General features: G+C 33.7%; 2 protein-coding genes across 5 annotated transcripts; both read right to left on the reverse strand.

Annotated features, from left to right (window-relative positions):
• Nucleotides 1–1,152: 1,152 nt before the first annotated feature.
• On the reverse strand, nucleotides 1,153–11,074 carry LOC130641750 (alpha-1,6-mannosyl-glycoprotein 4-beta-N-acetylglucosaminyltransferase-like). 4 transcript variants are annotated; one of them, XM_057448692.1, is made up of 7 exons: nucleotides 10,974–11,044; nucleotides 10,228–10,338; nucleotides 7,588–7,706; nucleotides 4,831–5,049; nucleotides 4,102–4,194; nucleotides 3,809–3,889; nucleotides 1,153–2,742 (listed from the first exon to the last, which is right to left on the reverse strand). In XM_057448692.1, exons 3-7 carry the CDS (start codon nucleotides 7,679–7,681, stop codon nucleotides 1,583–1,585), a joined length of 1,647 nt encoding a protein of 548 aa, XP_057304675.1. In that variant the 5' UTR covers nucleotides 7,682–7,706; nucleotides 10,228–10,338; nucleotides 10,974–11,044; the 3' UTR covers nucleotides 1,153–1,582. The 4 variants fall into 4 exon arrangements, with proteins under 4 accessions (XP_057304675.1, XP_057304673.1, XP_057304676.1 ...); XM_057448690.1 differs by lacking the exon at nucleotides 10,228–10,338 and having other exon boundaries at nucleotides 10,974–11,074; XM_057448693.1 differs by lacking the exon at nucleotides 10,228–10,338 and having other exon boundaries at nucleotides 7,588–7,692; nucleotides 10,974–11,035.
• Nucleotides 11,075–14,178: 3,104 nt separating this feature from the next.
• On the reverse strand, nucleotides 14,179–22,088 carry LOC130641749 (EF-hand domain-containing family member B-like). The gene is made up of 13 exons (XM_057448689.1): nucleotides 21,900–22,088; nucleotides 21,613–21,672; nucleotides 19,656–19,799; nucleotides 19,428–19,530; nucleotides 18,897–19,088; nucleotides 18,398–18,527; nucleotides 17,355–17,661; nucleotides 16,419–16,806; nucleotides 16,096–16,172; nucleotides 15,537–15,737; nucleotides 15,153–15,212; nucleotides 14,821–14,949; nucleotides 14,179–14,567 (listed from the first exon to the last, which is right to left on the reverse strand). Exons 1-13 carry the CDS (start codon nucleotides 21,948–21,950, stop codon nucleotides 14,553–14,555), a joined length of 1,857 nt encoding a protein of 618 aa, XP_057304672.1. The 5' UTR covers nucleotides 21,951–22,088; the 3' UTR covers nucleotides 14,179–14,552.
• Nucleotides 22,089–24,352: the final 2,264 nt, after the last annotated feature.

Raw genomic sequence — 24,352 nt, forward strand, 5'->3', positions numbered from 1 at the left:
TTCGTGTTTCCATTACGGGACACAGCTTTTGCGGACACACAGACAGACAGACGACGGCTATTTTTAAAGAGATAGGGATGTATTTTACAAAGTCGGCAGCGTAATATTCTTTTTTTTTTCGTACATTTTTTAAGCTTAAAAATTCAGTGAAGTCTTAATATATTTTAAATGTGTTCGCAAATTTTGGGCAAATGTCAGCCTAAATTTTCTGACAAACTAAATTCTAATAAAGAAAAAAACGTGTAGTTTTTAATACTTCTGTACTAATGTGTGGATTTTTTAAGACACCATATGATTATTGTAAAGTTATTTTATGATTTCATCCTAACAAGCGAAGAAGGATGCACGAAATAACAATACGTAAAATATGTACAATGGACGAATTCCGTGGATTTTTTTTCACAGGTTACCGAGTATTTGTTAATTACTGCCCCCAATTTAACTTTTTGTCAATTGGGAATGATCAAATTGAAGCTTAGTTTCCAATAAAAACCACAGTTGTTGTGCAACATCTCTGTGTCGCTCTGTTGCACAACATGCGTGCTTCCATGCATTAAAGCTGTGTTGTGCATCTTTTGCTTAAAAATGTTAATAGCATTAAACACCAATCTTAAAGCAAAACATTTTCTCTCTTATACTTTCTGTGAACGAAGAGAATATTATTAGATCATGACATTAACATACTGTGGACTTTCTTTATCTCGCATAATCCTCATCTGAAACACAGCCTTAAAATTACTTTGGTCCCTTGCTAGATTTTCTTCCTAAATTCTTTCTTGATTTGATTTCAAACTTACTTTATCTCCGAAAAGTTTCTTAGTCTCTTGAAAATTTAAGGTTAAGAGTCCAACATGGTGACACACGTGAAAGCTTGCACAGAATCAGATGGCATTTTCAGGTAACGTGAACAATTCACACAGACACACCAAAACAATGAAACAGAACTTATTTTTTGAATAACCTCCTCCACTATTTTGCTAACAACCTGTCGCTTTATTTTGTTAGCAACCTTCCAACATCTTTGTTAACAACCCCCTCTCCCCATTTTGTGCATCAAAATATTCCTCACGCTGCCCCTATGTGACACCTGCCTCTTTAACCCCCACCCTTGCATCTGATCCCTGTAGACTATTGTATACAGAAAACACAAGATGGATTACAATTCGTTTTCTTATGCAAAGGCGCGTTAATCGTAAAAAGTTAACATACAAACAAAGAGTTGCCAACTAAACTGTTACAAAAAGTAACAAATACTCTCCCAAGCCTTTTTATTTTTATCACTCTGCGTGAACGTTGAAAGACGCTGAAAAAGTTGGCATCAGGAGAATAGTATTTCTACGCCGTAATTATTCGATTTACCGTACCGGCTAACCATGCGCCTACACTCTCTGTAACCTTCAGGCAGTTATTCTCGTGGTCCGCACGATAAACGAGTAATTACGGCGCTCGTTATCCCTAAATATAAAAAATTTCATATTAAAACACATGAAACGATGCTAGCTGGTTGAAAGGCTTTTTTATTCTGATGCCTTTTTGAATGTTCCAAGTTGCAACCCTTTTAAACGGTAAGGCTTCTTAACAATTATAAGATGGCTATTTCTCTAATAATCAACCAGCGCTTTCGTTTCGAATCATCTTTACGAACCGTATCAATACGAAGTCGCACACATTTTACTGGTTCTTCCAATTCGCTGAACGTATGCACTACTAATGGTGTATTTATGAATTTCTTGGCGGCTTCAAATTGAGCACAAGAATCATTCGCGTAACCAACATACAACTCTGTGTCTTTTAAGGCATCATCAGGATGCTTTGCAGAGCCACTGTCAATAACAATTTTTTTTATTGAAAATTCTCTCTCAAAAACAATGTCGATGTAATCACCTTGGTTGACTTCTTTTGCCCAAAAAAGCCCTGATGTACCATATGGTAAATTTACGCTGTGCGGCAGCACGAAGTTATCTATATTTGTGGTAACTTTAGCTAGTGGATTCCCCTTCTTTGACTGGTACCTTCGAAAACTTCTCTCAGGCCTACCTCCACGTAAATCCTCCAATTTGCGTCTTTGACCATCTAGGGATGAATATGCTCCCACATGTTTAAATACAGGCGGCGATATCACATTGCGTTTTTCATTACCAAACAAGAAAATATCGTTAAATATTCGAAATAACCAGTCGACCGGCATTGTCCAAAAATAAAAACGAGTAAATCTTGCTAACTGCAGCAAATTTTCGGCTTTATACGTCATTCCTATAAATCCCCGCGTGCCAAACTCTAAAATTGACCAATCGCCTTCGTTATTTTTTTTTTCAATGTAATTCTTGATTTTCATAAAATATCCTGGTTCGGTTAAAACGTCGTCTTCTAGTTGAATGTAATATTGCGCTAAATCAGCACAGTAAAAATAAAGGAAGGAGTAATCAAGGCTTTGTTTTGATCTCCATTGGACTCGATTAGGCTTGTCGCCATACAGTAAAGGTAACGCAGCTAAATTCGGATAATAACTTTCTGGTGCCTTGATTACTTGTATGACACCAGACTCCACGTCCTTCTTAAAGTTCTCCTTTATGTCTGACACAACTTTTTGTTGATAATTTTCATCAAAATCGGCGACGAATATAACAATAATAACGTGTGTTTTTTCTTCTGGGGATAAATGTTTGAGTAAATAATTGACCGTGTCCTTTAAGTAATAGGCTTTTTTCCGATGGACAGTTGGAAGGCCAAATACAAGAAAGCCTAAAGTAAAGCATTTTGTCATTTAATTATACAAATTAACAAAAAATGCCTGCCTTCACCTATCAAACTCTTTGACTAGGCATGACTTTGGATACACATGTGATTAAGTGATTAAATTTTGGGACTATTCCTAACTTTTATTAAGGCTTCTGATAAAAAAATAAATTTTGGAAAAATTTTGTACTTTGCTGAAAACCGTTGACAAGTAAGAATGTCATAAGTTGTTATATTGGGGAATATAAATATTTATTACATGTCTGTTGGTTACTAAGTGGTAACCAAGGTGTTGCTAAGGTGATATATGGGTTCTATGGACAAAAAACGGACCAGATTGGAAGGAAATATCGATCCAGCAAATTGACGTCATTTTGGATACCAATGACGTCATTATATTGTTTTTCTTGCCTCGATTATCTTTGAATGCCCTGTTCTACATATATGCCAAGTGTAATGACATGAGCATCAATATTTCTGGTAGAACGGGTCTTTTTATCTTCATCGTTCAAATAAGAAATTTTCTTGCCGAAATGACGTCATTTTTTATCCCAATGACGTCATTAAAATTATCTTTTTATGTGAAACACATACTTTGGTATTCAATCCACAAATCCAGCAAGAATCATTAGTAACACGCGAGAAATTAAAACGTACTGAAGAATTGGGAAAATGACCATTTTTACATGTGTGACGTCATTTCTAATCCCTATGACGTCATCAAATTATCTTTGGACCTGCATTGAGTTTGTTATAATACATTCTCCAACTGAGCCAAGTTTCATCACTTAAGCAGAAGTGGTTCAGGATTTATGGCCCGCGGGCACTTTGTTACAAGGGCCAAAAAAGCTCAGGTATAATAGGGAAGATACACAGTACGATTTTTCGTATAGGATAGGTCCTACTCGTTTTCAAAATACGATTTTGTTTGCTTGCGAAGGTACTCTGAGATCAAAAATGATAACTCTGCAAATGGCTTTCTAAAGAGCATGAACATGGTTGCCTTTGATCCCATAACACGGAAAAATATCTAGTCAGGAGGCACCCTTTAAGTACCAAAAAAACAACTAACCTTTGGATGTGCGCTTTCTTCCAAGCATTAATAAATGACGAGGCAGGAAATATTTGTTCAAATCTCTTACGGAAAGCCAAACTATAACGAGCAAACATATTGAAAAATAACAAATTCTTTCCAAAGATTGGAATTTCCACGAAGAAGAAGAAGAAGAAGAAGAAGAAGAAGAAGAAGAAGAAGAAGAAGAAGAAGAAGAAGAAGAAGAAGAAGAAGAAGAAGAAGAAGAAGAAGAAGAAGAAGAAGAAGAAGAAGAAGAAGAAGAAAATGGAGATCACAGCATACTAGCATACCTGGTTTCTTCATGGATTTTGCAATATCAGCAGCATTAACGTTTCCACGAATCGACCGAGTTATTTTTGGGGGATTTTTCTTAATGCTTTCTTCTAAACACGTAGTAGTAACATCGAAGTGTAAGAGTATTTCTAATTTATGAGTTCATAGAAGGCGTTCGAAATTCAGTTAAGTTCCAAGTTGTAAAAAAAAACCTCGTACCCAGAGTTTTTTCTATTTTTTGACAATCTCATATGTTAAGCCCTGGGGACGAGGTTGAATTAAGCAGGTATTGCACGATACTATAATTTCTTATTTCAATTTTCATGTCATTACGAGCAAATACAGTCAACCTAGCGGTATTTTTGTAAGCACCGTTCACGGTCAAACCCTTATAAAATAACATTATTCTGAATATTTATACAGGATATAGCCACATTCAAACAATGTAATTAATGTGGGTGCTGTGTTCGGAATGTATACATTAAGTATACACCAGCATTACCTACCCAATTTTCCTCACATGGGATGGGTTGACCCGTAGCTGTAGTAAAGACACTTGCTAAACATGCCCGCGCTGTGGACCGAACCACGGAGCTTGTGATTACGAAGTGAACTCCATAACCACAAGGCCACGCGCCACATAGCTTACGCTTTTTGTAATTCCGCATGTGTCCGTTATATACAGCTTTACTGTACTTTACAGAAAAAGTGAATCCGTAAAAATAATGTTTGCAAATAATTTATACCTATTTTTTTTGTTCTTCGTATCTCATCAAAAATATTATCTTTTGCATAAAATGATGAAATTTCACTTGATTTTTCGTGTTGTCTATCTGTTTCTTCTTCTTCTTTCTCTTCTCCTTCTTCTTTTTCTACTACTTTTTGTGTGTCCGATTGGTGTTTAACTGGTGTTGTAACAGTCTCCACTGATTGCACATTCTGGAAATCTGTCATCTTTTGAGGACCTATATGTAATAAAATATGCGTAAAACAAACAGAAATAGCATATTATCATTTTAATAAATTTTGCGACCTCATTTTTTAAGCAAGCCTCCTTGCAAGACAGCGCCAGAAAAAGTCGCATAACAAATTACATCTGAATAGAAATGTTTTTGACAGTATTAAAGCTAGTAACTATGAAGGGCCGTTATTTTTATTAGTGCTAGCGGTTCTAGCATATACAGGGGTCTTAGTGTTAGGTCTTAGTTACTTAGTCTTTTCAGATGGTCAGGCAAGATTGCAAACATAGATCTTATTTAGTGTTGACGAAACAATGGTTGGGTTGTACTACACCCTACACGATTGGACTGGAAGTGATTGGGTTCTTCCCAGCAGACGTTTGGATGTAATGCACTATAAATTATAGTGCTATGGTATAAAAACGCATCGAAAGAGACAAAAATATACCGAAAAATTGAGTCTGCAGCAACCATGTTTACCTTAAGGAAATTAATTTTCGCGAGAATTAAGTTTCTGTCAATTTTCTGCGAGTTTCTGTCAATTTTCAAAAACATTCTCACGATAAATAGTTCTCGCCCAAATTAATATCCTTAGTTTGTCTAAAGCATTCTCGATCCCCGAACCCTTTGAGCTTAAAACTTCGAAAGTACTTTTGGGGTTTATCTCAAAGAGCTCTAGGGTCGAGAATGGGCCTAAAGTGAACAAGAAGCCCTGGGGCTCTAAGAATTACCGCGCGCTACCAAAATATTTGATGAAAACCTGATAATTCGTTGTGTTATTGTGCCAAACATTCGAAGGAGTTTGGTGCATGAACCTCTGAAGATAAAGCACACCAGTGACATTATATCTTACAACAAACGCAAACAAAACGAAACGTGTCATAATAAACTCACATTTTAAAAGAAATTGCTAACAAAAAATACAGCCTATCTCATGGTTGAAGGTTTTGCGATTGAAACGTTTATGGTCTTAAACGGCATTAGTTGACAAAAAATCAAAATTTTGATGTGACCATCCTTTTAAGCATACTTTTTTTATTAACTGTGGCAATTTTTGTCGAAAATAAAGCAGTTTTAATTTTTGGACCAATTTTGGCCTGAAATGGCATTTAGGTGACAATATCAAAATTTTGAAGTCAACATTATGTTCAGCATACTTTTTTTGTTAACTTTGCCAATTTTTGTTGAAAATGAAGTAGTTTTAATTTTTGGACAAATTTTGGCCTAAAATGACATTTAAAGTTGCAAAAAACCAAAATTTTGATGTCACCATCATGTTCACCATACTTTTTTGTTAATTGTGCCAAAATTTGTCAAAAATAAAGTAGTTTTAATTTTTGCACCAATTTTGGCCTAAAATGACATTTAGGTAACAAGAAATCAAAATTTTCATGTCACCATCATGTTCAGCATTCTTTATTTGTTTACTGTGCCAAATTTTGTTAAAAATAAAGTAGTTTTAATTTTTGGACCAATTTTGGCCTGAAATGACATTTAGGTAAAAGAAATCAAAATTTTGATGTCACCATCATGTTCAGCATACTTTATTTGTTAACTGTGCCAAATTTTGTCGAAAACAAATACCAATTTTGGCCTGAAACGTCAATACGAGACTTCCCAGTAGTTAAGGAGCTTGGGTACGAAGTTTACATCTGTGACGGAGGAACGTGAAATCCCAGGGTCGATTTTTTCTCAAAAAATGCTCCGAAAGAAAAAAAACGACGGTTTTAAAGAATTTCCTACGCCTTCGGGCGCGGAAATTCAACTATTTTTGTGCTCAATAATATTTTGATACATTTTTTTAGTAGAATAAACAATGGGGCTTGTACACGAGGGAAATCAGACAAGAAATTAGCAAATAAACTAAAAGTCACAGTGAAGGAAATAAAATTATCTCAGAATTGAAGTTGAAAAATTTATTATTACACGCTAAAAAAATCCAGGTTACATACTCGTTTTAAAAAGGTTTGCATTGCTCAGAAGTAACAATGTAAAGGGTCGTTTTCTTGGCACTCAAAAGCTTCCGCAATCATTCGCCAACCAACACAAATTTTATTTTCTAGCTACTTTAAAGCATTTGCAATTCCATTAAAACACAACTGTATCATAATTCTTAAATACCAAGATTTTGCTGACGATAAAAAACAAACAAATCGGGTAATTTCCTCTCTATAACAGACTAACCTAGAATTTTGTTCTAAGAGAGTCCAGCCTTTAACATTTTACCACCCTCACTACTTTACAAAATGATATAGTGTCTACTCAAAGATGCCTACTCAATGGGCCACCAAGGGTAGAAAATGGACTGTTTAGATGTGAAAAGGGTGCAATTTATGTAATATAAAACTCGCATTGTGGCTTGTAGTAATTAAAAAATATTATTGCATTTTTTTTATTACACGCACTTAACTTGGCATTTAACGCTGAATCATCCAGCTTGTTTTTCACCATTATTTAGGGCACCTCCTCAATTGCTCCTCCCCACCCCTTGCCCTTTCTCCCCCACCGTTGATACTAGGTTGTTAAATGAAGCATACGACTTACCGCGAAATGTTGTCAGTAGGTTTAGCGAGCATACACATATTGCTATTATTCCAACGAACCTCCAGAATCTTGCCTCTGATCTCCCAAATGCCATTTTATATAGATCTAAACATTTCTATCTGGAATAAAATAGAGAATCGAATAAATTGAAATAGCAATAACAATTTTAAAAAATATTTAGCATCATCAGTGCTATGGATGTTACAATAAAATGAGATTCTTTTCACTTCTTCCCAGCAATGGGCGATCAAGAATAAATAAGAACTCAATATGGTGATAATTGGTATCCTCGCTAGCTTGGTAAAGCACGTATACATTCCCTCTTCGTTGGCTTGGCAAAGCACGTATACAATACACTGCGTGAAAAACATAAATACAGCACAATATGCACCAATTTCCGATTAACTTTACAACTATGATAAACGGCATGATCAGCAACTAGATGAAAAAACTTCTCCCGCCCCTGGAGCCAAACGCGAGAGCTTTATAGCCTTTTTTCTGGAGAAGAAAAACCGTGAAGATGACCATTTGTTATGCCGTGCATCTTACAATAATATATTTGTAGTTTGTGTTTTCACGATTTTCGTCACAAACTCGAAGTTTGGTGGTACATGAAGAAGAAAGGATATGAAAAACATCAAACACTGTTAGCAGAAATTTGCGATGCCAATACCCACTGACGATCAAGAAAGAACCCCTGACTTTAATTCTAACTCACTGCGCATGTGCAGTCAGACCGCAAAGCATGAAAAGAAACTTAGTTTCCAGCAATCTACGATATTAGGGACCTCGCAATCAGATATGCTACAAATTATATACAACTTAAAAACTTACGTATAAGCAGAGGTAACAAAATAAAAATAAAAAATAAAAAAGGTAATCTCTACGGTAAAACAGCAATTATCCTTTCTTATGACATCTACACTACAACATTTCTAAAGAGAAACAGTCAGTCTACTTGGCCACATATCTGATTTCTCGTTTTATTATAATATTTATAGCACTGATGATTGTTTTCTACCGAAAAGTTTTTGCTGAATATTTTTAAAATTGTTGTCGTCTTTTCATTTTATTCCAAAACTCAATGGCTAATTTTAACACAAAATAGAAAATTTTACAACGATTTTATAAGCTACTAAATAACAAGCAATGAAATATATTCGTGAAGTAAGCAAATTTGCCAAAAATTTTTCCACGAAAACAACTTCTCTTGAGGTATCAAAAAATATTGTGTGACGTTTTAAAGATATCGTTGTAAAGGGAACTGTGTCTTAATGCTCAAATGTAGGTTGTGTCAAATTAATTTTTAAAGGTTAAATAACCGCAAAAACCGCAATTGCAAACGTGCTTTCGAAATAACACTGTAAATATTCTTCTCATGCTGCTCCATTGATATTGCTCAATTCACGAAAACAAAATTGCAACTTTAAGTGAGCAGAATTTAAATAGCGTTTTTAGCCAATCTGGTGGGGTTAAATTTCTAAAATCTTCTAAGGCAATCCAAACCATGGTTGGGCCTCCTGATTATCGGTTGCCATTGCTATCCATAATTGTTATGCAACTGTGTTGTAGAGTTAGAAAAAACACGCGTTTCTATTAATTTGGTAACGGTGAATGTTGTGCGACCGTTACTTGACAATTTTTATCTAAATTGAAACCAACCTTTAGTCACTATATAGACCATATGTCAATTTTAAAACTAATTTGGTCCATTCCCAGGACATTTAGAGGAATTCATATTAGGAGAAATACTCTGGTTTATGGGTAATCTAATGTATACCTAAGAAGATGAATTTAACCATCTAGTTAAGGCCAGAGTATTCTGTGCATATTGGATGAAATGTTGAATGAAAACGATGTTAAAAGGCTTGCCATTTAACCTCTGAGGTATCTTCATCACCACGGTTGTACATCCTGATCTTGTGCTCTAAGCTCTTGTTTGACATTAAAGAAAAACATTTGAAATAATGAACTTGAACATTCTAAATCAGCATTCGAATTACAATTCGAACGTTTAAAAAATTCGAAATGAGGGAAATTTACAAATAACAGAGAAGTCGTCTCACCAAACCAGGTCTAACATGGAAAATTTGATTTTTTTGGATCAGAAAATGTTGGATGGAATTTTTTTCTGGTATAAATCTTCATCCTATATGATTTTGTCCTTCCTATTCAAAATTTTTTAAAATTCGAAAATTGCTCAAACCAAACCGAAGCAACTTTCCATCAAACATGAAAAAAAAATCGAATGTTGGATAAAAGGTTGGACTGGTTGGTCCAACTTTTATCGTACAGTTTTTCATGGATCAAAATAACAACCAACAACAGTTAATGAAGAAAGCAGAGATATCTTCCCATAGATTCGAGAAAAATCCTAAGATTGTTATGGTTTGCTGACCAACATTCTTTGGTTAACGTTTGTTATGTGAAATCAGACATGACAAATTGTGCCGCGTCTGCTTATTCGTTCACAGGCATTTTTGGAAAAAGGTAAAATCCATGGGAACAAGGGTGCGACATCTACTTTTATGTGTTGGTGGTAGAAGCTATAAAAAAGCTGTGAATCTATTAAGTTGCATTATATGATTTCGTGGTATTATTATGCTGCAGCAAAAATATAATTTCAGAGTAAGTGCTTACTTTTTCTTTTAAATCTCTTTTTTTCATGCTCTTTCTTATTCTTTCCAATTTTCTTCTTCTTTTGCTTTCCTTTTTTTGATCCTTTTATGAATTTTAAATCAATTTCAGATGCTATAAAATATTAAACAATCAGAAACTTGACAAATTATTTTCGTTAAGTTCCTGAAAGTTTGTTTCGACAACGAATTTTGTGAACCTGCTTAAAAATTCGGTTTGTGCGATGCAAATAATTTGCGCCAAATATCATAAAACGACATTTCATTTGAAGAAAATTAACCTAAAAACACGGAAAACGTTTTTGTGTATTTTTATGCATGTGCAGGCAATTGCACCTGGAATATTTTCTCATCATTGCTTTTTTTTCAAAACTTTAATTTCTTAATAATTCAATATCCTAAACTTAACGCATAAACAACTATAAGCGAATTTCTTTGTTTACATTTTCAGCGGTCTCTGACATGGCGGGAATCAAGGAGACAGCTAGGAAGATTCTAGAGTTTACTGAAGAGAGATCCAGTGGATTTCTTCTCGTGGAAACCTCTTTGAGGCTTTAGACTATTATCGATTGTAGATTGATATCTCTTGATTTATGAATATTCTAAGTTGTTCTAAATAAATTTTCTCATTCTGTTTTAACGATACCTTTGCGCAAATATATAGTTTGAAAACAAAAATAATATCAAAATAACTAGAGGCCGTTAAAAATTTAAAAAAATCCGCTTATCTGCGCAAAAACAACGTCTTACCTGCGCAGCAATTTTTCCCAAATACAAAATAGAATTTTTGTCTAAACTCCTCTCTCTGTTCCCTCTCTTCTCTTTAACAAAAAATATTTTTGCATATTATAGATGACGAGAATTTAATTATTAAAAACACTTTAATTAAATATTGATGAATTATAACATGATTATAGATTTAATAAATATTTAGATTTAGGAGTATTTTAGTCATCATGAATCAGCCGTTCACTTTAGCTGCACGAACTTGTGTACGGATGAAATATGTTATCGTAAAACAAGATCGGCAAAAAGTGACCAAATTCTTGCTATAGGTAACTAATATTTTTAGCTGACCAATAATTTTTGCCGATTTTTTTTTTTTATTCAAATAATTTTTGCCGATTTTTGTTACATTGATTGCTGAACAAACTCGTTTAAAAAGAATCACTAAAAAGCACGTTTGTACTAAATACTTTTGAGTTTCTTTCGCATACCTCTTGGTTTAATCCTGCAAATCTTTCTGTTGGAATACCTTAACGTTTCCCAAGACAAGCCATTTTATCCAGCTATACGGATGCCTCTTAGAAGCAGTGCTTGAAATGTTCCCACCGTTTTTTGCTAAAAAATGAATTTTCGTGATTTCTTAAAACATGCAACGAAAACAGCCCTCTCTCACCGCCGTGCTTATTTTGTTGTTGACATGTTTTGTGTTATATTCGACTCATTGTTCGATCAGACGTTCGAATTTGCTGCATTACAATGTTGGTTAGAAAAATCAAATAGAAAGTCTTCCCGCGAAAATACCATAGGCGTAGAAAAGCCAAATGTGTATAACTTTCACGTTAAAAAAGCAAAAAAGAATCAATTTACTTATAATAAAGCGTGTATTAATAGTGGCTAAGTAAAAATTTGGTGATAAAATCTTACTTCACGAAAATAGTGAGCGTCTTTATGATATATATAACCATGCGATTGCTAATCTCAGAAAAAGATTCGTATATTTAGATACCAAAAAAACAATATTTTGATTTCCTAATATTTTTAGCAAGGAATTTTCTGTTTATTGTTCCAAATTTAGATGCAAATTTCTAGACAATTTTGACTAACAACTGCATTTAAGAGTACCAAAAATGCACATAATTTAAAGGGAGGCAAAAAATGAAATTGTCATGACTACAGAGAGACAATGGGCACTGGAAACGAGATGGCACAGCAGCCTGATTCTTCACCCTCCTTCAGGTTCATAATTTAATGACGTATACCCCTTTTCAAGTTAGACATGTTGTTCTTTTCTACATTATATTCTACAAGAATATCAATGGCGAAAGCCTTGTATAGTATATACATTTTAAAAAAAGCTGCAGTTAAAAAATAATAATTTAATATAGAGTGAAAACTGTCTATGGCGGACACCATGGGGACCTTAAAAAAGTGTCCCATATACAGAGGCGTCATAAGGGTTTGTTCTAAATTGATGAGATATCAGGAAAGGTGAAATGGGATGCAGTTAATTCAGGATTTAAGATGTTATATTTTAAAGGCTATGGAAAGACTGGAGAATAAGAAAAATCAAAGATTTTGCTTTGTCTTAGCAAAGACAATTTAATTTTCTTTTACTTAAAATGTATACATTTTTTAACAATCGTCATCTAGGTCAGGAAATTCAATGTAGGTGTTGTCCTACAAATTCTATTTATTCCCGACCGCGTGAAAAATCAATCACTTTTAGAAACTTCCCACGGTTATTCATAACCAGTTTGCCTTTATTATTTTTTTATCCACGCCCTGTGTTGGGTTCGTATAAAGAATATTTTAGAAAGGGACGGGTTAATAACTTGGATACTTGTCAATAAATACAATATACACAATCTCACAAAACAAAAGCTTGTCGAGAATTTTAATTTACTGGCAGGAACATTTAAATCAAAATTATAGGGTCTACAGGGAAACTTCACTTTAAATGGTCGATAAGGCTCGTGGTGAAAAAATCCACTTACGCAGAAGAACAACAAAAATTTAAAAAATCCGTTATTTGAATTTTGATAACGTGTAAGCAATAAGCAGTTCCAACAGAAATTTCTTTAGCAAAGTAAAAAATATGCCGTTGTTTCCAAGGTTTAGAGTTTAAAACGCTGATCAAGATGATGGGATGGGATCGTGTACTTTTAACAAACGATTAAGGAGATACAAGGGCAAGCCCCCTAAGTACAAATTTTTTTTTCAGAAATTAGTATACCCGTTGCCTTTATCGTATACATCTTCAAACGCTGATCAGGAAAATTTATAAGCTTTTAAAATTGTACTACGGCATATTTTTTGTTTTGTCAGAATTTTTTTAAATAAATTCTCCAACATAGATCAACTCCAGGCCCTGGGATCGAGATTAGGATCAATGGCATAAAAATATATGAGCGGTACTAGAATGTTTTCTTTCCCCTAAACTTTACTCAATTAAGGTAAGCACCCACGAAGACTTGGGTGGACTGACTTAGGTGGGTGAAAAGAGGGCATTTATTTGGAGGAGGGGGCTTAATCGAGGATACACGACGGTAACGTAGGTCTACCAAAAGGAATGATGTTATTTTACATACACTGTGATAAGATGAAGTGTCTTATTTCTTGAATAAGATTTTCTCCAACTTTATTGATGTTGATCATTGAATTCTTATTTATTAATATTTTTTCAGAAGGAATTTTAAAAAGTAACAGAGCAAGGGTATCAGCATCATCTAAGATACAATAACCAAATGTTTCAGCGGTATTCAGAATTATCCCGCGTCTGTTTTTTTTGTAATTCTTGCAGTATGTTGGTTTTGAAAGTTCAGTTGAAAAACCAGTGATTAGATTTCTTACATTTGTGGCTTGCAGAAGATTATCTGAACCCATTGATTTTTGATGCCTAAGCCTTTTCAGTTCTTTATCATCACAAATATTTGTGATACATGCATTTAAATTTCATACGTTGCTAATGACGGTTTTGACGTAGTTGACACTAGAGATAGTTGCATGAATAATTTGAGAACAAAGCAGCATCGCCCCGCCGTTTATTTTCGTGCTTTGATATAGGGTTCACGCGAAAAAGAAAGAAAATTTTTAATTCGAGGTTAGAGGTTAGAACGATTGACTTAACTAGGAACATCGTTTTCATATTTAGTAGAAAATCGTATGTACCAATTCTTTAGTTCTGGAAACATTGCATTATTCTAATCTTTAAAACACAAGCGAAAACAACTTTGGGATTGGTTTTTATATTTAAAATTGAATGTACAAAAAAGCAGATCGAATAGACAATTCGCTCGTGCGTAACGTGGACAAAGCAGCACGCAGAGACCAATATAATATCAAGTAAATTTAAAAGAAAATAATAGATATTAAAATTTACAAAAATCAAAACTTTAAGGAGAATTATATGTATAGCATTGATATGGGACAAATCCTCGAAATAGCTAAGCTTTTTACCGAGTTGGTTTTATACTGGACTGTCAAATTTCTCTCTTTCAATATATACATGGAGCACTGTACACAATATTGAAAAAAATCCAAAATTTGCAAAGAATTAAAAATTTATATTAAATACTAAAAAATTCACATCTTTGTTGCAAATTCTCAAGACGTCAGCACCTGAAAAGAAAGAAAGAATAAAAATATTGAACATACGAACGGGTGGATGAATGAATGCATGAATGAATTAAATAAATAAATGAATGAATGATTAAACGAAGGAATGAAATAATAAATAGACGAATAATGTTTAAAAGGTCAAAACAATATAAACAAAGAAAAAACAAATATAAAAAAGTAGCATTATAAATAATAAAAGATGTAAAAGTTTAAATGAAAAAGAAAAAGAAAAAAAATAATAATAATATGTTACCTCTTGTCGTGTTGGAGCCTTTACAATCTTATCGGTATGGAACTTATTGTAAATTTTTGGTTTATTGTTTAGCATATTTTGAATGATATCTCCAAGATTGTTTGATTCTGTTTCGTTATTATTGTTCGCCTAACAATTAATGAAAAACTTATTTAATGCGAAAGCAAAATCAAAGGAGAATAAAAAATTTCTTATATTTTCAATACAGACAAAATCAACAGAAACCTGTATTATAAAAATTCAGGTTTGCAGCCCGACGGGATGTGGTGAAAATTAATAATTGAGAATGGGGGTTTTCTAGAGTGAGAGTAGAAAAACAATGCGATACACACTTTCTGATATTCCTCAGCAACTTTCTCATCCAAAACATTTCGAAAGGTTTCTACAGACACCTAAAAATAAGAAAATAAATATTTAAAAATATCACCTTTGCGTTTATTTTTGTATCAACGTATTCAAACAGAGATGGTGTAGTCATAGTGTATTCGACATGTAATCAAAAGGTCGCAGGTTTAAGTCCTTACTTCGAAGCACTTTGAATCGTTTTTGACAGCCCATTCAGAGCCTTCTCCTGACCGTGAATTGACTTCCGTGACAGACAAGGAATCAATAGCAATACTTTACGTAACCATACCTTTACAGTTACAGTCAGAATATAGGAAGGCTCTTACTTAATCACGTAGCTACTAAATTAAGCATAACTAATATCTCTGTACCTGTCCGCCAGGGCTGCCAGTTCGCACTTCTTTCCACAGATCTTGAAATACCTCATTGGTCATCTCGACACCGATGCTGTCAAGTATTCGTTTCATTTCACATGGGTCGCGACTCTTGAAAAAGTCTTCTTCATAAACACCATAATTGGAGTATATCGACGGGTTGATCAATCCGTATGAGTCGGACTCGTCGCCGTAATTCTAAAACAATAGTTATTAATGCCCATCAGTGCCGGCCTCAGAGAGCTTTCTTTAAAGTAATTATCAAAATAAAAATCCAAAAAAGAGACGGGAGCTATTTATAAGCATAACATGGATATGAGATTCCTTGGCGTAACTTCTTCTTGAAAATTAAGATTCATAGTTCTGTTTCGGATTTAGGACAGTCGAGTGTGCCGATTTTAACTTCAATTGACTAAGATTTCAACTTCAATTGACTAAGATTGCATTTTACTTTCCCCGCAAATATGAAAAGAAAAGCTCTTTCCTACAAAATCTCACTTCCATGTTTTTAAAAGTTTAAATACATTTCTCACTATTTTCTCTATTCTCTGCTTACCGTGTTGTTTCCAATTCTTCGTATTCTTGGTGCGGGGAGATCACTTCGAATAGTGGGTATTCCATACGGCCTTAAATCTGAAAAACGAAAAATATGGTTTTAGTTTTCGTATACGATAGACAGAAACAAACATATGCAGGCAAATTTTTAGTTTTTTCAGAAGATACAAGAATTATACCAATAGACAGAAACATCGCCCTCGCAAAACACGAAATTTTAAGTCACATTTTTTTTGTTAACGATTATTTGTTAGCATTTATTTCCCTATCTGAGTAAGTACATCAAGAGGAAACGTTATTTAATATTGGACAAAAAACCCTGACCTTTTGTGTAATTATTGAGCACGTTGCCATTGATTAAAGATGCTGACGTGGCATAATCACTTGCTGACTTGTCAACTTGTTTGCTTAACACAGCCAGTCCTTCAGTAGATGGTTCATCTGGGATCATACCAGACTGCTTCGCTTCGCGGAGGATTTTAGCTTCGTATATGTCCTCCTCCTCGGTGCTATTGTTAAATCGTTTCTGGAAACCGCTCGGCATTTTATCTTTCCAGTTTAAGAAATTTGCAAACTCGACATAGTCGATCTGCTTATCGCCGTCCATGTCACAGTATTCAAGCAGCATTTCTAATAACTCTTGTTGGACTGGAAGATTAAACTGCTTGCAAATCTCGCGAAGTTCGTTTATGTCAATCTTTCCAGACTTGTCCTGTTATATACATAAGATATATTTAAAAAAAGTAGGAGTCGAAATAATAAAAAACTTTGGTAAAAGATTCAAAAAGCTTTTGCTAAAAAAAAACTTTCGCGAATGATCTTTGTAGCTGATTAGAGGACATTCTCGTATTTTTTTTTTTTTTTAAGCATTTAAGATAAGTAACGGAATTGTTGCAGTTGTGTTCGATAGGTGAGTTTGCCATGTGCGCAAATTTTAATTTGGTTCGATCAGTTACAGAACTGTGATCATCGTAGTCAAAGTCTTCCATTGTCCAAATTACCATGTCATGCCTCGTTTTGAAAAAGATCTTAGGTTACAGAAAATGAGCAAATAGTTGTAGCAGGTTGTGTTTGTCATATAATTCTGAATTTTCTGAATGGGAAAATCAGCGGCACACCAAAGAAAACAAGTACGGGATGTTCGACATGCTAATTAGAATTTAATAACTATAGAAAAAATTTAAAATCACAACGTAAAACGTTTCTGAGTTCTGAGGAGGTAAGGGAAGGCTGCAGTAAAAAACAACAATTTGCCTATACCTTATCATAGAATGTGAATGCAGCTTTCAAATCGTTGAAGTTGTGATAGTTAGCTTTCTTCAAATGCTGGCGTACGGCTGCTAACACACCTCTTGCTCTTTCCCGTCCTCTCAAAAAGCTAGCCTTGTTCCGCATGTGAATTAAGTCTCCTGCTCCACATTCGTCTGGCTTCACCATTATACCAAATGTGTGGTCCTGGTCCACCAGCATGGTGTCCTTGATGGGATCATGAACAACACCGACTTGGGGTGTATTGCGTTCACGAAAGAGGTCAACTCGTTTGGAGCTCACTGGTGCCGCCTTCTCACTAAATATAGTTACAAAGGAACCCTATAGGTGTTATAGTAAGTTGAACTATAATAATAGTCACGTGTGTTGTGTATCTAGACCTGAAGCGTACTAGTTTTGAGAAATTTGTCTTGAGTTTATTATGGTCAACAAAATAAAGACGAAAACGTATGCATTCAAATCCATTTTTTGAAATTTTATCTAGTATGAACATACACCAAAAATTACGCTCCAGATTTCTTACATTTTCATCATTCAAAAAAATTATTAGCATTCATTTATTAACATATTCATATTTATTTATTTATATATTCATATTTAGTTATTTATATTTATTTATTTATATTTTACTTTCATCGTTAAAAATGTATGCATCGCGAAAAAAGTACTCTGAAATAACAATTTTCTGTCTTTAAAAATCGATTGAGTAGAGAAATTTTCCACAACATAATAATAGCAGAAATACGGTAACGATAAAAAGGCATGGCATTAGTACTATACACACACTTATTTTATCACCACAAACTTTTGACTGATGCTCAATGTTTAATTTTCCGTATTTTACAGGCTCGACTGTTACTTCGCAGCTTCCATCAACTTGCGAAACTTGAAGTGTTTGCTTGCTTCTTCACGCTGTTGCACCAATTAATTAAGCAGGGTTTACTTGCGCTTGTTGATAAAACTTACATAACTTCTGGTACAAAGAAAAATCTAGGAAACTAATGTTTCAACAAACTATAAAGTAGGAGTCATACCTCAACGTCTCATGGAGCCACTTCAAGGTCTTCTTGGTGTTCAACCCTCTGTTATCATGTGGTGTTTCAACACCAAAACAACTTGTGGCTGGCACACGAGACCAATTATACTTGCGATTGTAAGTTTCTCCTAAAAAAAAGTAACCAATCCATTTCGTTAGATAATGCATGTGTTAAAGAAGAAAACTTTCGCAGAGAAGAATTTCGCATACGCCAATTTTAAAATGTATTCAGAGAATTTCATTTGATAAGGCCTATTCACTTTTCCCATAATTTTATATTTAAAACAACCACACAAAAGTTCTACAGCATAATATCCAGTTGTTAGTAGCTTTTAATTTCTTTCTTGCAAAACACAAAGAATTGTGTGTTGATCTACAGAAGTTTCTTTAAAAACACAGCAGGCGAAATCTTTTTACATAATATATTGAATTAAACTCATAGAATTTAACAGCATCCAATAGTACACAGAAAGATGAGTAAAATTTACATCACATACCAACAGTGTAAGCACTGTGACTCTTTTTATACAAATCCGAACCCTGAAGACTTTCATGAGCAACCTGTTGCCTGGTTTTCGAAGGATTTATCAGTTCACCAGCTGCACAATCCTTAAGTGTTGGAAGACCATATACTTGATCATTAGGTTCGGTTCCTTTTGGTAGACCAGGTCTTTGATCATGACTCCGCCCTACATTAAATCATACATAACTTCACCAGAATAAAAAAAAGCATGCTGTAAAACAGAGAATAACACAAAGGAGAAATTTCAGGAGAAAAAAATATTATGTAGAAGATATTTTTACAAATCTGTCCTTAATCTGTCTGAAAACCTTAATTTGCCACAATAACTTTCTTGAATAAACTGGAAATACTTAGAATTACAAAAAAAAAAAATCTGCAAATTCTGATTCAAAAAAATTTAATTTCACCAAATTTAATGAGAAGTCCATTTTAACGAAAAATTCTTTCCTTAAAGTTTCTATATATCTGAATAGTTGCTTATAATCTCTAAAAAATCATTTCATACCCAATGGAGCTCTCTTGCGACTAGCATAAACACTATCTTCTTTTTTTTGCATCAGCCTGTATTCAAAATAACTTTTTGGTTGAGGACTTACTAGCTGACCAGCCTGAAATAAAAGAAAATCAAAATCAAATAACTTTGTCCAACAATGTACTATGTTTATGATTAGAAGTTACAAAAAAACAGAACTACTGTAATGTAAAATAAAATTTACAAAGAAAAGGTACATACCACATATGATGGTCTAGTTGCAATGCCATGACAGAGAAGCGAAGAAATGTCAGGATCGCTATATCGTCCATAAAATATTCGAGTTTTTCCTGGCGCTGGTTGTGTTGTACATCGAAATTTATGCACTTGTTCAGGAGTACGAGGCTAAATTGGTATATATATATCTGACAGGTCAAGATACAGTATCACTTTAAATGATTAAGCAAAAGGTTTTATCAGCAAATAATTTAAACACAAAATTAAACTAGCTTTTATTTTTAACCATGTTTAATAATTCGTTTTGTACAGCACGGCTGTTTCGCTTGGTCAAACCGCGGACAAAATTAAAATGGCTTCCATAATTTTTTTTGAAATTTTGTATTTTTATCATTTTTTAAACTATTGAAACTTTTTTGTATTGTTTTAATTTTAATGAAATAAAAAGTATTAAAACTATCTAATTTTCTCCTTTTTAAATATATAAATATGTTATACATGTGTGTTATGGATTTCGAGTTATTTTGTCAAACAAAACACAAAAAACTAAAAAAACATTTTTGGCGAAAGTATACCATCTTTTCAACCTTGTGGCAACGCCACGGTACTAACTACGGACTGGAAAATTGGTATGGAGGGCCTGGAAACAAGAGATTCATAGTGATGCCATTTAATGTTTTGTTAGGTATGGTTTTTCCCACAAAAATTACGGTGCCCTGGTGTTTACCTTGGAATTGATTGCTCGACCCGGGAATCCTAGTTCGAAACCGAAATTTTTTGAAAATGTTGGAATAAGCGAGACAACGGTGTCTTAGCAATTTTTAAGCTAAAGGTTGGCAAAGCACGAGGTAAGGGACAAAACAGTAAACTACTTTATTTTGCAGGGATTTTATTATTATTTTTTTGCACCCTTGACTTTAAGAAATTGTTTTATAGCTTGCAAAACTTCAAGCGTAGCTAATTGTTACCTTTTTTATTCTTGTTTCTTCTGTTTTATATTTTCCTGTTAAGAGTATATTAGCTATTTTTTGGTCCTACAGTTTTGCATTTTGCATCGTGTTCTGTAGCTAAGTAACTTAATACTTCTTTTTTATATTAAGTTAAGACTTTGGTGGGCTTTCTGAAGATGAAATTGTTGAAATCAAAGATGTTTATAGCTAGCTAGGTAGCTAATCTTGCCTTTATCACAAGATTGGGTGCTATTTTATACAATTTATAAAGAAAAACAAAAATGATAGCTTTGTATATATTTAATGTATAAAATAAATATACTATATTAAATAAACTATATTTTCTACTAGCATGATAAACTAGAATGTTAAAACCGTTGACTCTGAATGACTTTTATTTAATGTATAGATGTCACATATTTGGCCCGAAAAACCTAAGGACCATCTACATTACCTTTAATGGCCTCAAAATCCAAAGTAATGTTTTTTATTAAGTTAATAAACAAACTTTAAGCATACATGAAGGCTCTAAAGGCCATTTTTCACATAGTTCTCACATATGGACAATTTCGGACAGTAATAAAATTAAGTAATTTTCCTTCCAGATATTTACCTAACCTAAAAATCATGTTTTCCTAAATTTATTCCAGAGATATTGTGAAAGACATTCATCTATGATAAATATTCACCTATATGACATTCATCTAAATGTTAATTTTTAAGTCATTTTAAAACAGTTTGGCCTAAATTTACCAATTTCGTACAGGTGTCCATAGAAATTTTTCTTTTAATGATATGGACAGTTTATCTAAGATTATCATTCTTTTTACAGAATATAAAAATATTATTTCGTTTTTAGATATCTTGTTTTAACTGAAAGGGTAAATTGAATTATTTTTTCGTAACATTTTTGTGCGCCTCGAAACAGCTGTGACAGCCTAATGCGTTACCCACACAACAAAACGCTGTCAAAAGATTATAAAATGTATCACTTAATAAACATTTATATTAAACCATTGTTAGCTACTTACCTTTTCTGGCGTTTTAATACATTCTTTTGCTGTTTCACCTTGCCCAAACAATTTCCCTGCCTAAAACACACAAAAGTAAAGTTGTAAATTACACAAATACATTATAAGACAGTAGTTACCCTAATTCACACAAGTTTCCTGAATGATAAAACACACTAATGTTGTTAGGGGGATTGCCAATTCTGTAAATTAAATAAATTTTACACAAGTTTTAAACTTACTTGATCATGGCATGATAAGTATTTATGAACAATGAACAATACTTAGCTAGCTAGCTATATACTTACCGGTATTGTTTCAGGATTCCTATCGCGAAACCTTCCAGAGTTAGTTAGCATAGTTTTTTAGTTCTTGATATAAGTTAGGATTGCTAATAGGCTTGTCTAATTTTGAAGAAGTTGCTAAACTAAAGTCAAATCTACTCGACTGTTCATTTTCAGATCATGGCGTGTGATTGTGATTACTCCATATTGTGTTGTCCATGACAACGTTTATCAATTCCCGGTATTCTAGTTCCGGTTAACCCGTAGTAGAATTCAGCTTATTCGGATTTCAGACTAAACACTACCAAATATGGCAGACTGTACTGCGACGCATCTATGTTGTGTAGCTAGCTAGTTAGCTAGATGTAGTTTAATTTTTTCTAGTTTTTGTGGCATTAAATTTCAAGAAAAGATGTTTTTTGCATCGTATCAGCTATATATTCTGTCAATTTTTCAACATTTTAATTTAAGCTGTGTACACAAATATTACTGCACCTCACCCTCCTCTCTGCCCCTAATTGCCATTGCAAAAACTATCCATCCCTCTCACTCTGAAGACTCGCTAGGTTTTTGGAGTTGCTAGGTTACGTGTAAGTTAGCCATATTGTTTTAAAATGTCTCTTATTATTAAATTACTAGTCGATAAAGCCCGTGGAATAATCCACTGAGGCATGATAAAAATGAAAAAGAAGCATTATTTGAATTTTTATGACGTCAGCAACCCATCCACAAAAAAAACAATTCAGAAGATTGTTTTTACGTTGTCTCTATTGTGTAGAGTTTAAAGCGCTGATCAAGAAAATGTATGTAATCATGTGCTTTTGATGAATGGTTAATGAGATATAAGAGTTTAAAAATTTTGCTGACGTCAGCAAAGTCCCCCATAAAAGTACAAAAAATTTTTCTTTCAAAATTTGTATACCCGTTGCCTTCATGTTATAGATCTTGAAACGCTGATCAAGAAAATGTATAGGATCGCGTATTTTTGACAAACGGTTGCAGAGATATTAGGGTTTGAAGGTTTTTTGGTGACGTCATCAACCGGTCCATTCCGAAACGGATTCGGTGACCCAGGTTTGGGAAAGTTACCCAAATTGGTCCCAGGTGGTCCCTAGTTACCTACGCAAGAGATGACGTCAGTTATTTCCACCCATTTCCAAGTTATTTAGCCTTAAATTTAAAAGTGCAATGCAATGGCTTCACTAATCTTAATATACTTTCCTTTGACGTCAATATTGCTTTAACGTCAAAGTTTGCTAATTTACAGAACAAATTTTTAGGCGATATTTTATAGACTTTATCAAAGAAATTTTATCCACTTTGCAAAAGTGACAGACAGACACACGGAACTGGCTTATTATTATAAGAGATTGGCCTTGGTTATTATCATAAGATTTTAAAGCCAAAACACTTTTGAGGAAAATGAGTGGCATTTAATTTTTGGATTATTCAGCAAAAATTATTTGCGAAAAAGAAGTTTTAAATGCCATATGATTATTAGAACAGGACTTATTGTTTATAATTTAAAGTCTTTAAATTTTATAAGAGTTAGACTGTCCTATTCAACAGTTTCACTGCAGTTGTGTCTTTTCTTTATAATATACATGAAATGTTTGGAAGAGGGTGTCGATAAGCCTCAAACGCCCACATATATATGGAGGAGTTTGGGCGACTTTTCAAATGATATTGGCGGTTGACCCCCGAAACCTCTGACACTTTCCCAAACTCGTCCTGGAACATTCCCGAAATGCAATTCCTCATATGTTTGGCTACTAATAGAGCATGTAATTACGATGACCCCTATGGCTCACTTCTCTTCTTAATAAAAACACTTCTCCTTATAGTCAAAACACTTCTCTTCATTTCTCCAAAATCTTCTCCTCTGTTCGAAATACTTCTCTTCCAAAGTGCGAAATACTTCCCTTCAATGAACTCAAAAAATTCCCAAACCTAATTCTGGTCTGGAATATTAATTTTGATAACTCACATTTTTAAATAAATGACTGACCACTCTCATCCCAAGGGTTTTTTGATATATAAGAGAGGCAGCGAAAATCTCTTAAGACAAGGGTGAAGCCTGATATTCCTATAAATTACATTCCTTATAAAGAAAAAGCATGTATATAGCTTCCTTGGTGGACACTACCATCATTTTGAGGACTCTGGGTAGCCATTTATTTGCCATTTATTGTGTCTTGATAAGTAAAATTACTCTCTCTGCTACTGATCTGAATTGATTTGTGATATTGTTTTAATCATGCACATGCACCGGAACTTGCTACAATATAAAGCTGTTGGTAAATTTAGCATGTGTTAGCAAAGTATACCTCTTGCGAAAAGTGAAAAAAAATATACAGACCATGACTGTAAAATTGCAGACCAGATATTTAAATTTAGTTGTGAAGAGAAAGCTTCTAACCACATGCAGGTAATTGTTAAGTGGAAAAAAGAAGTGTGAAAATGCAGAAGAGAACTGC

This window comes from Hydractinia symbiolongicarpus, chromosome 4 (assembly GCF_029227915.1).
Source record: "Hydractinia symbiolongicarpus strain clone_291-10 chromosome 4, HSymV2.1, whole genome shotgun sequence".
Lineage (NCBI taxonomy): Eukaryota > Metazoa > Cnidaria > Hydrozoa > Anthoathecata > Hydractiniidae > Hydractinia > Hydractinia symbiolongicarpus.